This window comes from Protopterus annectens, chromosome 14.part0 (genome assembly GCF_019279795.1).
Source record: "Protopterus annectens isolate FY-2018-M chromosome 14.part0, PAN1.0, whole genome shotgun sequence".
Classification (NCBI taxonomy): Eukaryota; Metazoa; Chordata; order Ceratodontiformes; family Protopteridae; genus Protopterus; species Protopterus annectens.
In genome coordinates this window covers 764,628,455-764,642,614 of record NC_056748.1, presented here as the reverse complement: position 1 = coordinate 764,642,614, position 14,160 = coordinate 764,628,455, and the positions used below count along the sequence as shown (strand labels likewise).

At 38.3% G+C, this 14,160-nt stretch overlaps 1 protein-coding gene across 1 annotated transcript in view; it reads right to left on the bottom strand.

Annotated features, from left to right (window-relative positions):
- The window catches only part of BTRC (beta-transducin repeat containing E3 ubiquitin protein ligase), a 2,835,508-nt gene that overhangs the window by 1,547,477 nt on the left and 1,273,871 nt on the right, over positions 1-14,160 (bottom strand). Inside the window, exon 6 of the mRNA XM_044056496.1 lies at positions 3,879-4,107. Coding sequence (XP_043912431.1) covers positions 3,879-4,107 — 229 coding nt within the window. The remainder of the gene's footprint in view (positions 1-3,878; positions 4,108-14,160) is intronic.

Genomic DNA, 14,160 nt, shown 5'->3' with positions numbered 1-14,160 from the left:
TGACCCATCTTTATGTAATGGGATGATGTGGGATACCCAGAGGAAGGTAACAGCAGGGAGAAAAACAATCAGTATAGAAGCAGGTAAGACCAAGGGAAGGCAAGATAAAAGGCAGTGGTAGTGAGTGAAGGAAAGGAAAAATTAAGAGTCACAGGGAGAGTAAGGGCTTGTATAGGGCTAGAGACAAAGAAGAAGAGGGCTAGATACTAGGGTTATAAGACTATAGTAAGTGGAAGGTAGAGCAGTAAGAGTGAAGTAGGAGTAAATAGTTTATAATGAGAGGAAAGTAGGGAAGTGAAAGAAATTATAAGTGGGTGAAGACAGCCATCTAGTGGTCAAAACCTGTAATTACTTTTAATTACCTGTAATTACTTTAAATTAACTTTTGATGACATCGGTAAGGAGCAAGAAAGTGTTTCCCCAATAGGCTACTTAGCTTTAAGTTGAAGACTTTGGTTCTGAAACTTGAAAACAAAAATTTCAGGAGTCGGCCAACCGGCACTTGCAAACTGCTTCTGCTTCGGGCACTGCACGGCAAGAAAGACTGATGTAATGGCATTGGATGCATGTTTTATACCCCTGATGACCGGACGTCATGGAAGAAGGGGCAGCAAACGACGCAGGACCCAAGACTTTGTTAATCAGGCCGACTGAGGGCAACCTGCCGGCAGATTACCCAAATGTAATGACTGCAACAATGAAACATGAAGAACATCAGAATGGTCGTTAAGGGCGAGAATACATAAACACATTTATGATACAAGAAAAGGAAATGTCTATAATACCTTTTTAAAGGACACTGTCAATACCCTGATCATAATTTTCATTTTCCTGCCATTGAAAAAGTAGTGCAGAATCTGCAAAGCAGCCGCTGGAATGTCCAATCAGGAAACATCAGTGGCAGTTAAAAACAGGTTCAGGAAGTTTGTTTCATTGACAAGTGCTTTTACAATATTTAAAATTCAGAGTGTAATATGTATATTTAGAATGCATACTTTTTAAACATTTTACATGTTTTAATACATAAAACACATTAAAACACAAACTACTTTATTCTATTACTGAAATTTATTGGCTGATTCAAGTCACACCACAATGATTTTTATTTATTTAGTAGGTTGGACCACGTGTGTTTGTTCTGAGGAAGTCCCAACACCATTTTACACTGAAGTGTTTGCTGTGATAACTTTATGGCAATTGGGTTTGTTGTTTTTCTTTCGGCTTTTTCCTGGTAAGGGGTCACCACAGAGGAACTCCGGTCCGTTAATGATTGGCAGTAGCGTTTTACGAAACGCAGAGGTGCCAGCTTGACGCCCAACCTTCAACGAAGGCACGCCCAGTTACGCACGCATGTCTTTCGAACGCTACCCAACCACGGGGAGGACATGCAGACTCCACAGAGAAGGCACTCCCAAGCCAAGCCGAGAATCGAATGGGAGAACCTCTTACTGTGAGGTAACAATGCTACCGCCGTACCACCGCGGCAATACAATTGGGTGTTTTTGTTAAAATATTAGTATTCTGTTACAGTAGTGAACCTAGATTAACAATATTAATCATATTTAAAATGCTATGAAATGGATGTCTCAAAAATACAACTCAACTCTGCTCACTTCCTCCTGTAAATTTAACTACTCAGTTATGATTAAAACTAGATATAGCAAAACTCTTCTGCTTTACATTCTTCAAATTTACAGGTTCTTTTAACTGACATTCAGACTGGTTTAGCCGCACTGCAAGTAATACAATTTTCAGAGTTAAGACAGGCTTAGCATTTTCTCTTCTAAGCTTGCTGATTAGTTCTTAAAACTTGTTTTAGATGCAGAATTTATAAACACTTAACACAATTACTTTGACAATGGGTAATTAAAATTTCACAATTTATGCAGTGTTTACCTACCCTGACATTACATAAATCAGAACATTTCATGGTTTAGTTTACTAAAATGAAGGAAACAGTCCCACAAATAAACTGAAGCTTCAGATTACTTCCATCCAGGATAGGAACAATCATTTCACAATCAGGACAGATCTAATTAGTTTGCTTCAGTCTGTAATGTAGAAAGCATTAACAGGTGGTAATATGGAAGGGGCCTGCATCAGTACCAACCAAGCGCCCTCATTTGCAAATAGACGTTTATATTTTTTTGGGGAGTTGTAAACTGTGAAGCACTGTATATACTTCTGTTGTGGATTAAATTCTTAGACATCAAAAATTATTTTCAGGGGCTTCAATGAATATGCTGATACTGTTATAGGCTTAGCAAATACAGACTCTCTTCTCTTAAATGACTATAACAAGCTTTCAAATCAATGATGTGGAAGTCATAGATGGACCAATCTTATATCTGGAGAAACTGGATAAGATCTTGAATTTCTGCTGCTTTTTATTAACTGCCCATTTCTCAAACTGTTTACCATTTGTCTTCAGTCTTAGGAGTTTTAGAACAAATTTTCTCCTTATAACTTTGCTTTTCCTACACTAATTTCCTAATTAATTTCTCAGCAAAGTAAGATAAGGCTTTTTAACTGCCTAATTCTAGTAAAAGAACGGAGGACCAAATTGTCATCCATCTGTGTCATAGCCAGGACCTGAAGAGAGCACTTATTAATAGTTCTAGAAGAGGAAGACAAACTTTCTAATGAAAAACTTTCCATTGGTAACCATGGAACAAAAACTTCCAATTCAGCATAAAAAATGGTACCAATAAAAGGCCAACAGTGAACTCATTAAAAAAACAGTCAACAGCTATCAATTTCACAACAATGAGAAGTACCAACTGTGGAGCATGACGAATGTTTGCCTTTACTAGGAAGGGATAGGGAAAAATAAACAAAGTAGTTGCACCAGTGCAACTTCACTGGTGAGTAAATCCAAATGATGTGATACAATACTACAGTGATCTTCCCCTAAAAAACATCAACTACGTTACTAAATATTTTTTTCAAGATCAAAAGATGAACTGACCTTACAGAAGAGGTAACAAATTAAGAATTAACATCTGATGACAGAAGTTTTGTTGAATTGACTATATGCATAGTTCCTAAAAACTGAGTTAGTTACTCCACAGAGAGGCCATTTGGTGTTAATATTTTATAGCCTGAACAACCATACAACTGTCTTCTTCTATAAAGTTTGATGATCAGCAGCAATTAAAACAATAAATAATCTTAATTTTAACATTAGCTGTCGACATGAGCTGTGAACTTTAGAGCTCTTTTGTGTCTATCAAAATTACTAAAACATTAATCATGTATTCATATATGAAATAAAATGGGCTAAGAAAGGTAACATTCTGGCACCGACAATGACAGTAGTAATAGTGACAATTAAAACAGGCTGTCATGTTCCTGCATGCTACCTAAGGCACAAATGTTAAGTGTACAGTTGTGTACTTGTATCACAGACCTCCTTTAAAAGGTTACTGAACATGCTTTATTGTAGTGCCTTGAGATCAGATCCATTACCAGACAATCTGTGGCAAAATAAAACCACTGAAGTCTACCTGACATGCCTGTTATTGTACAAATCACTTAATACATACTCAAAAGTAAAAGCACCACAAAGTACACCAAGTTTATTTATGTTTCACTAGTGTTTACAAACAATCCTTCAGACAATCAAAAAATCATGGTGATTTTTTTTATGTTACTAGCTTTCAATGACTCCAAGCCTTCCAATATATAATGCTTTTAATAAAGCCCAACATTTATGTTTTTTTTTCCATGATGCATAAGCTACAAGTCTAAAGACAGACCTCTCTCTTTCTCCACATATATCTTCTATGCAAATTTCTCTTTAAACATTGCCTGCCAAATTGGACAATGCAGTAAAGAATCCACAGGCTTCCCTTGCATAAACAATAACTAAGCTGTACCTGGTAAGGCAGTAATGAAATCCCTCTGTAACATGGGTTTTAGATACGAATTTATGTGCCCGTGCTGATAATGACACATTCGAGAGATCAGGTGTTCCACAAATTCGACCTGATCTGACTCAGACCACTGGTCAAAGTATTTTACACAAAGTTCTTTTTCTTTCTCATAGTTGGCTGAGAGCTTTCGCTGCTTGGTAACAATCATGTTGGATGTGCCATTGAGTTTAGTCTGTAAAGCAATAAGACACGATTAAAAATAGTATTATATAAATTGGCAAAGAAGAGATTTTTCAGTTAACTAGTTTAAGTTTCAGTCGGTCAGGTAAAAAGAACAATTTTAGGTAAGGATTGTTTTTACCTGCAAAATACAGCTCATCAGATATGCCAGCACTATCATGCTATACAAATAATATTTTGCACATCTGGCCTCATTACCAGAACTATTAACACATTACCTCAGTTTAGATGTTTTTCTTTTCCAGAATACTAGCCACTTACTTGCTGAAGAATTCCAATAAGACAGAATTTCTTTAGTAAATAATTTCAGATTAGTACACTGCTATGTGAACAAAGTTTTTAGTAATAAAGTTACAAACTAGGTGGAGAATTTGCATCAAGGACCTTTAGTGTACTGAAAATACCTGCAAGTGCTCCCCCATACCAAGACAGAAACAGCAGCCTAGTATGTGTTTCTCACTCAAAAATCTGTGACAACTGCATCTGAAATAATTTACATTATTCCTCTTCACATTTATCAAATTTACAGGTCATCAGTTGTGGATTTTTAGGCTTACGAATGCATCTGCATAATCAAATCTGTAGTGAAGGCAGGCTTGTAAACATTTTCATGCTGCTCTCTGCGATCAGTAAACCAGTTGCATCAGTATTACAATGACAATGACACTAAGGTAAAACAGAGTTTGAGCATACATGAACTTAAATGTTTAAACCATCTGCCAACATACTTATGTAAGGCTCAGTAGTACTACTACCTGTACACTTTAGTTAATTTTGTTCAGGTAAGCCAGCAGTACTTCCTCTTGCCTTCTTCAAATATATTTTCAATGCCAAAACACTGCTGAAACTAGGGCAAGTGCACATTTTATAAGCATCACTCAAGATACCAGAACGTGACTTGGAAAATCTAAGAAAGGAAAACTGAAAAATACTAAGGTTAAGTATAGCATAATAAAATATGAGAGAGAAAGCAAAATAAAATACGGTAAAATAAATAAAAACAAGGTTAAGTACAGTACACCAAAAAGTACAGTTTTGTACCTACCATAAATGTAGATGTCATGTCAGTCCTTACATATGTCTGCCTACATAAGGTTGTTGGGTCCTGGGGGCTTCTTCAGTCTGGCAGTTCAAAGTCTGGAGTGGGCGCTTTCCTGATCGCAGTCCCTAACGGAAAAGGCTGCCAGCCCGTACAATTCTCTTCGCTGTTTCTTCTTCCAACCAGTGCCCCCAGATGCAGATGCCCTAAAGGAACAAATAGAAAAAATAAAGAAAAATTCAGACAAAGTACAACAACATAACAAATAATATTACAAAGATTACCCAAATGAGGGGTAAAATGGAGGGTAACCACAAAGGGTAAACCACAGGGAAAAGGGTGGGAGGAAAACATAAACATACCTGCGTACCTATAGGACATCTACATTTATGGTAGGTATAAAACTTGTACTATGACTGCCAAGGATGCAACTGCAGTCCTATACATAGCCAACCATATAGTTTGAAACCATAGACAAAGATGGTGTAGCTAAAAATAATGCAAGGAAAAAGCAATGGCTGGCTCCAAAAACAGCTATAAAGGCAGGTTGTAATGTTTTGGAGGTGTATATGCGGGGAAAAATGTAGCAGCTTCTAGATATGGAGTGTTGCCAGTAAGCTCTTGGGCTGTGCTTCTGGCTGGCAGCTCCAATGAGAGTATGTGGCCTGTTGTCATTTGGCACAGTCTTTTGGCAAAATTTTAGCATGAAATGGCCTGCAGAAAAATCCAAGAAGAGCATGTCAATAGGAAGTACTTTTCCTGCTGTCCAGGTTGCCTAAGCTAAGGAAAGCTAAGTCTCAAAAGCTGTACAGAAGTCTTAGAAATTTTCAGTAAGCATTTAGTAAGCATAATTGTCTGTGAATGCAGAAACCTCTCTCCTTTATTTTGTGCAAGATTTGGGAAAGAAGAAACCCTGATGAAGAGCTTGAAGCAAGGGACACCCTGGATTCCAAGAAACCCTGTGTTGGCCAGTTGCTTCTGAAACCCTGTCTTGATGGAAAGCTGTCTGGTTGGATTGCCATGTCTGGCTGAAGTTGCTGACAGTTCTGAAAGCTAGCTTTTCTTGCTGAGAGTTACTGTCTTCAGGAACAAGCTCTGCAACTCTGAAATCAAGTGGTTCAAAGGGATGCTGAAGGCTCAAAGGGAATCATGAAGTTTTTCCAGCATGCAGGCGCAATGGGTCTCCTTGGATGGTTGATGTTATTTGGGTTATGATGAAAAAATATTAAGGATGGGCTATCTTAGCAATGGGTCTTGAAAAATGCATTGGCAGATATTTGTGAATTGAATTGGATATGAAGAATATGTTGTATTGATAGATAAAAAAGATGTTGAAGCATTTGGAGCAAATATTCCAAATCTATCTGGATGTGTTTTGCTGATTTTGCTGTTCAGATTGTTTCTTTTTGATTTTTTTTGATTTCTGTTTTCAGTAGTATGGTCTAAGTTTCCAGGTCTTCATATTTTACCCTTTTTGGTTATTTGTGGCTTTAGGGAGGTCACTATCCTGAGGAATGTTCACTTCAATGTTTTCAAGCTGGGGTGTAGTGTGTGGTGTGTCAGTGTGTCAGAAGTGTGTGAAGCTGTGGAAGGAGCCCGCCAGTGGAGGAAGAAGCTCCGTAGCAGTGGTGTGCTCTGTTGTCAGTTGGAGTCTGGAGTGTCTCAAGCAAAGGGGCTGATCTCTGACTTTCGGTTGCTCTGTACCCATCTGAAGAAAGGAGCATCAGGAAGAAGAGAAGGGAAGACATATGATGTTTAGAGGATCCAGCCTGAAGGAGAGAGGATGCCTTCCATGCTTGGTCCTGGTGCAAAACTTTGAAAAACTTGAGATGGGAGGGAAGTGAGGAGATGAAAAGATCTATTGCAATGGCTTACATGCTTGAGTTAATTGTAAGAAAATGTCTGTGGATGCAACTTCATCCATGATGGATCTGCTGTTTTTCTCCGCCAGATTGTGAACACCTTCCCCTTCTTCCCTGGGTATTGTAGCTGTATTTTTGTTTTCAATTGTTATCCCGAGATAGAGATTCATTGCCAAGAGGGTAGGAATGGGTACTGGGTACCTTGCCTTGTTTGACATAACTATAACTGGCCTATATTTTGTTATTATTCTTGATGATGAATCTGATGAATGAACTTTTTTTTGCATCTTATCCATTGTATGTATCTGCATCACATTGGTTTTTGTGCTTTTTCTTTTGTGCTTTTCTTTTGTTGTCATTTCTCTTCTCCGTAATGCGCTCCCCATCCATGGTCCCCAGCGTCTGTGTTTATGGTTTGACTTGTATAAACTTGCTATGCGGCTTGCCAAAGTTAGACCTTTGTTTATCTGTACCTTGAGCCCAATTTTTAGAGAATGCACTTTTTCAGGTGGAGTGCTTCATGCACAATAAGAGCTGTGAGACCAATCAGAAAATAGAAGATGAGCTTGATTTCAGCCCCTGCAGTTTCCTCTTGCAGTCATCTGGGTGTGCAAAAACCCATGGCCAGAAAACTTCTGGTAATTGTTTGCCTTCATATTTTTGTGTGAAACACCTTTTCTGAAAGTACCTGGTTATTGTTTTTGTTTTCTTTTTGTCAGAAAAGCCATCTGGGACTGTTTGTATCCAGTGTGGCACAGGTAAAGGTATTTGGGTTGCAATGGGACGAATTGACTGAATATTACATTGACTGTCCAAGGCCTGCACTGCAGTCCCAACATAGTCCCAAGTTTTCAACAAGGCTTGTTGGCTGTCGCTTGTCGCTTGCATAGTCGTTGCGGGCAGGTAAGGGTATATGTGTATCAAGTGAAGTCTGCAATGGCGATGCCAGGATGCCAGGCATGAACACTCTGAAGCAGGTAGATGAGCCAAGGGCAATTTCTGAGCTGGATATTCTACTGAGGCTGCTGAGAATCTGGTGGTATCTTCTGCTTTTGTGTCTGATGAAGGATGCAATGCCCCTCCTCCAGGAGGAGGTCCCAAGTCACCCAGCAAAGTGCAGCATGGAATAAAGGAAATAGTTGCTGTAAAGTTTTTATTTTGATACAATAACAATTTTATTCATTACAGGACAATGCGGAAAAGAATAAAATCCTTGTTTTCTGGTTCTTGGCCTTGGAAGTCTTGAACAGTCCTTGGAAGCCTGTTTGGCCTTGAAAGAATTTCTTTTTTGTTCTTATTTTTGAAGTAGTTTTGTTATTTGTTTGGAGTGCCTCTGCTTTTGGTTTTGCCTTTGGCCTTGGCTTGCCATGTGTTGTTGGTGTATGATGAAATGGAATCTATATTGTTTTATATCCATTATCAGTTTGTGTTTGTAATTGTTGTGTGTATTTTTTTTCCTGTGAGAGCCTTAATTTTCTCTGGTGCTTGAGTTCTAGGCTGGAGCTGTGAGGTGGAGTCAAAGATCAGGAGATGGTGGAGATTGTGGAGTGGAGTAGTGGTGTGTCCTCCTGCTGGTTCTCTCTGGGAGGCTGCGAGCCTCTGTAGTCCTAGCCTCCTCGAGTTTGCCCTCTGCCTCTGCCTTTGCCTTCTGTGTCTGGAAAGGACCAATGTGTCTGGATCTGATTTCTGCTTAATTTCTGAGGCTGGAAAGGATCTTGCTGGCTGTACCTGGTTTTTTGCTTTGGCTCTTTTTTTTTCTTTAACTTCTTGTGCAGTAGCACCAAAACCCTAACCAAACTCTAGTGGTTTACCAAGTTTCTCTAATTTCTGCGTATCAAGCAATGTTCACTAATTTTGGCAATGTTTGTTTTGCATAGCCATGCACCTGCCCGCATCTGTCATTGCTGCTCTCAGCTCAGCTTCCAAAGCATCATATCCACACTGCAGGAAATGGTTGCTGCAGGAACCTGCTGTATATTACCTGTGTATTCTTTCTAATCTAATTTATCGCTTTTTTTCTTTTGTTTTCTTTTCGAATTCCTCCGTGTGCTCCTGTATATGTAAATTATTTAATTAACAATTTCATAGAAGGGTGGAAGATGTGTATACTTTTGTATACCCCCTTGCCCTAAACCTCTAGACTCTTAGAAAGGCTTAGACTTTTTAAGAGTATGGAAATATTTAGTGCCCTGAGAAATAGTAGTTTCCTGAGAAATAGTTTCAGGGTCAGTAGTATAAGATGTGTACTGGGACCCTGTATACCTGTCCCTGACGTAGTACCTGTGGGGGGAGACAGGAGCAGGTGGGAGAAAAGGGAACTAAGTAAACATTTAAAGTAACATTCATCTAATTTTAAAACTGGAGGGAGGGGCTGGGTGGGTCTATACTGAGGAAGCTAGAAAATAGCCTTTTCCTATTCCTAGATTTTCTTGCTTTCTGTGCCTGAAGGAATGAGTCATGCGTCCGGCGACTCCCCAGGAGGAAAACTCCTCCTCCCTCCGGGAGGGGCCGGATTCCTCCAGATCAAGCAGCCTCCTCGTGGCCGAAGGCCTCTCCTTGTAGTCTGTGAGTGTGTGTGGGGAGAGCCCTGGATATACCTGGGAGGGGGATCTACCTGCTCAACAACTAGACTCAGCCTCTCTCTGAGGAGGGGCAGTCCTCTCTGCCTAATTAAAGAACTACCTAAAAAAAATAAGGTCCTCAGCTAAACTTAAGGGTGAGAGAAAGAGACATGGATCCCAGGAGTAGAGACTTAGGAGACTTGGGTAGTTTAGGCAGCTTTAGGCGATGTGTATAGGGCCTTAATGGACACTGACAGAGGCCTGGCAGGGAGGCGTCCCATCCCACTGGATCCACTGGAATATTAGGAATAATAATAGCTCACGGTCTCCACACCAAGAGGGGTAGGCGAGCCACGAGCCGAGCCTCGTGTACCCCGGTGGGTGGCGGTGGGGGGGTGGTGTCGTTGTGAAACCGGCTCCAGAAGAGACAGAGACACTTTTCGCATGCCTGCCTAAGCGTGGTGTCGGCCAAAAACCGTGGACGCGATTTTCGGGTCCTTATCCTTCCGTTTTTAGTGACAACACAGTTTAAATTACAAGAGATTATATTTTTTAGAAAATCTTTTTATCTATCTTATTTTAAAGTTGGAGGAAATTACTTCAATGGATTTTCAACCCAATAGATTTTCTAAGTTGGCAATCAGTACAAGGAACTGTGCAACCTGCTTTTATATAACACCAGGTAAAATCATCTTTGGGGATTGACAGTAACAGTTCTGCTTGACAGGACTATTGTGTAAATCAACATATTTAGAAAAAATTAACAAGGCAGCACAAGGCCAACCACAATAAATTATGACATCATACTGATAGGAGTTTAGCATTTGTGCATAAAAAGATGACCTTTGTGGAAGGGTGAGAGTAGCAGACCATTCAAATGGTAAACAGGTATTAGAGAGAGAGAGAGACTGGTAAAAAAATCAAAACAAACACCACACATTTTAGAAATTACGTAAGCAAACGGAATATGAGCAGCTAAGCAAATCAACTTCCATAACAACAATAATTATGCATAATCCTAAGTGGCTTAAAAAGAACCCGAATTACAGTGCTATCAAACAACTTGACCCCATGACAGGGTTACACTTGGATGAAGGAATCTACTTTATAAAAGTGCTGACATTTAATTGCTAGTAGTGTAACCTGGGTGTGTGTCAAACACATTTAATATTAAATCAAACAATATAAGGAGATCAAGCAAAATTACTATGTCGCAATTAAGAAAATTCAAAGAAGAACATAATTTGAGACTGGAACAGCAAAAATGGTAAAAATGAGCCAAGACAGTCATGAGAAATGTGCTGCTTCTCAAATCTGCAATGGCTGTGATTTATACATGATAATGAGAAAAGGGCCTCAGTGAACTGTGTGAGTAGAAGCTGTGGCAAAACAAATCACTCTGCTGCAGTGTGCAAAATTCAGCAAGAAAATCTGCAACTAAAAATAATGCAGGTGAATAATTAAAACCAGGAAAATTTTTAATTCATGGGCAAAAGGATGAAAGAAAATGACAGATAATTCCATATAAGCCTGTCGAAACTCTGGGCAGAAAAGCTCAATATACTAATCAAAGTGCAATGTTTAAAAAAAGATCAAGAGCATAGCATAGCATATGCTTAAATGTTCGAAGTACAGAATTTAAGGATTAAATTATGCCTATTTATTCAGGCCATCAAGTGTTACTAAAGGTCACAACTTTCTTACTTGTAAATATAAGATTAAGTTATACTAGGAATAGCATTGTGTTCTACACAGTGTCATGACCTGTCAGAAGAATTTCAGGGCGAAAAGAATTAATGATATGCAAGTATAAAATGAGGTGCTATGTGCATGGAGTCTACAAGTCTTCTCTCTGTTTTTGTGGGTTTTCCCCAGGTGTTCCAGCTTTCTCCCACCTCCCAAATACATGCAATAGCTGAAAATGCAGTTATGTTAGGAGCTTACCATAACTGAAGATCTTGTAGTCTTCAGGTTTCATTTTCTTTTGGGTTTCTAATACCATGATGGGTTCCTAAGTCTAATTATGATTAAGGTTTGTGAAATTAGTATGTTTCACTCTTTGATGTTAACTAAAAGTGCTCTTCGCAACACCTGCAACGTGTCCAGAAATGACTACTTTTGCAATTTATATGGAGTTACATGTACTGGTGGAATATCTAATACTGTAAACGCTTTTTTTATGAGACCATTACTTCCTACTACTATTGTCTTGGTATCCTCCTTCCACATTGCCCTCATTTTTGCCTGCAAATCTTGGTATTCTATAACTTTGTGTGTCTCTGTACACAAAGCACTGTAGCCACTGGGTGTAGCAATTTCAATGATCAATGCTACTTTTGTCTTAGTTTCATCGACTATTATACCTGCTATTCTCGCATCTATTTTTTGAACCGTTAGTAATGGGTGATCCCATGCAATATAAACTTCATAATTTGCTATAATGCTTTGAGACGCATGTTTCCAAAGTTTTTCAGCTACTTCATTATTATGTTTGCACAATCCCAATGTAACAGTCTTGCCACATTATTATGCCTTTAAGTATACAGTCCTTCAGCCATTAGTATACAACAACCAGCAACAAGATGTGCACCTGTTTCCAATTCTGTTTTAAAAAAACCTGCATTTGTCTGTTTCTCTCATGTTAAATGGACTTTGTAAATCAATGTGCAAGTAGTCCACTATCTTGAGCCGCCAATATTAACCTTTCGTCTTCTGGTTTAAATTCAGCTCTCCTTAGCCATTCCTATGTTCGATCCTGATCAACATGAGGTTGTTCCAGAGTTTTCTGCACTTGCAAATATGTTCATGCATTTTCCACATTTCTTGCCTTCTCATCTGATCTTTCACCTTATATTCATTATTTTGTTTTTTTGCACATTGTTATCAACTTTTGGTTTGATTTCCATTCCAGTTTGACACCGATATGCTTCTGTTAAATCAAGCAGAGAAGTTAACTTAGACTTATTGTCCTCATGTTTTAAAACCTTCACCACTTTTGGGTCTTATGAGGTCAGCAAATATGTATGCAGTCCTACAATTGCAGACCTATACAAGTAATCAATTTTGAGGAGGCCAATACATCCTTCAGAATGGGGAATATATAGTCTTAGTATACACTTATTTTTATAAACCATTTGACAAGCATGAAACATCCGTCTTGCTTTCCTGTCCAACCGATCTAACACCTTTTGGGGCCAGTCAATCATGACAAAACTCTAATTTAGGATAGGAAGAGCAAATTGGTTTATAGCATGCACTTGCTCCTAGATGTCAGTGCTGTTTTCAACATTAATTTTAGTCTTATAAAATATTCCTTACTATTATTTGATTTTTTTCATGCTTTACTGATGATCGTTTATCAATTCCCAAATATTTATACATGCCTTCTTGCTTAAGTTCTTTTATATTGCACTCCTGCCCAAGGCTGATGTTTTCTTGATGCTGCAGCTTTCCTGCTTTAAAGGTTGTACATTTATCAAGACCAAATAACATTCTTATATCATTTGAAAAAGTTTTGATCACTTGCAGTTGTGCTTTCAGTTCCTCATCTGATGAACTACAGCTTTAAATCAACCACAAAAAAGATGATGAAAAGTCTTTACACTCTGTTGCTTTCTGGGAGCCAAGTTGTAGCCATGACCTAATCTGTTAAGTAGACAGCTTAATGGATTAAGAGCAAGAGAAAAGATCAGCAGTGACAGTCTCACCCTGGAATATCTCGCTTTGAATTTTTATCCTTGGAATAATAATCTGTCCTTTATCATGGCTTAACTGCAAAGTGGTTTGTCCTTGTTTCATTGACACTAATATAATCGATCAATGTAGGGTGCATCTTAAACATTTTTAAGCACTCTTTTATCCATGAATGTGGGATACTGTCAAATTCTTTTTTATAGTCAAGCCATGCCATACTAAGATCCTTCCACTTTCTAAAGTTCTCTATTATGACTATTTAACAACAAATGATCCTTTGTTCCATATGACTTTCTTTTGGTACCCTTTTGTTCTATTGCCATGATTGAGTTTTCTTCTAAATGACTGTAAACGCTGTCGGCATCAATTCCAGAGTACAGTTTTTACATTGTTGGAAGGCAAGATATTGGTCTACAGTTTTTAAGACAGTTTGCAGGTTCGCTCTTAAATAGCAGTATTGTTTTTTCCTGTTGTTAACCAGGTTGGTGTCTATTTCGGGTGTGCATATAAATAGTTCTTACTCATGACTAAATTTTCATGTAAAGATATTAATACTTTTAGCCAGACGTTAGGTACTGCATCTGGGCCAGGGGTTTTCCAATTAGGAGCTTTTCTTAACATTGTTTCAATTTGTCTGGACATTACTTCATCCCATTTCATATCCTATAGATTTGAACTTATTATTATTTTTTTTACTATTTCTATCCTTTCAGCATCTCTGTTATGTTCCACAGGATCTTTATAGATATTTCTCCAAAATGTATATATTTCTTCTTTTTTTTTTGATGGTGCTTCAAATCCTTTTGCTTTGTTTCCCAATTCTCTCTAAAAATTTTTTGAGTTATCATTAAATGGCTTATTTTGTACCTTTCCTTTACCTTTACCTGCAT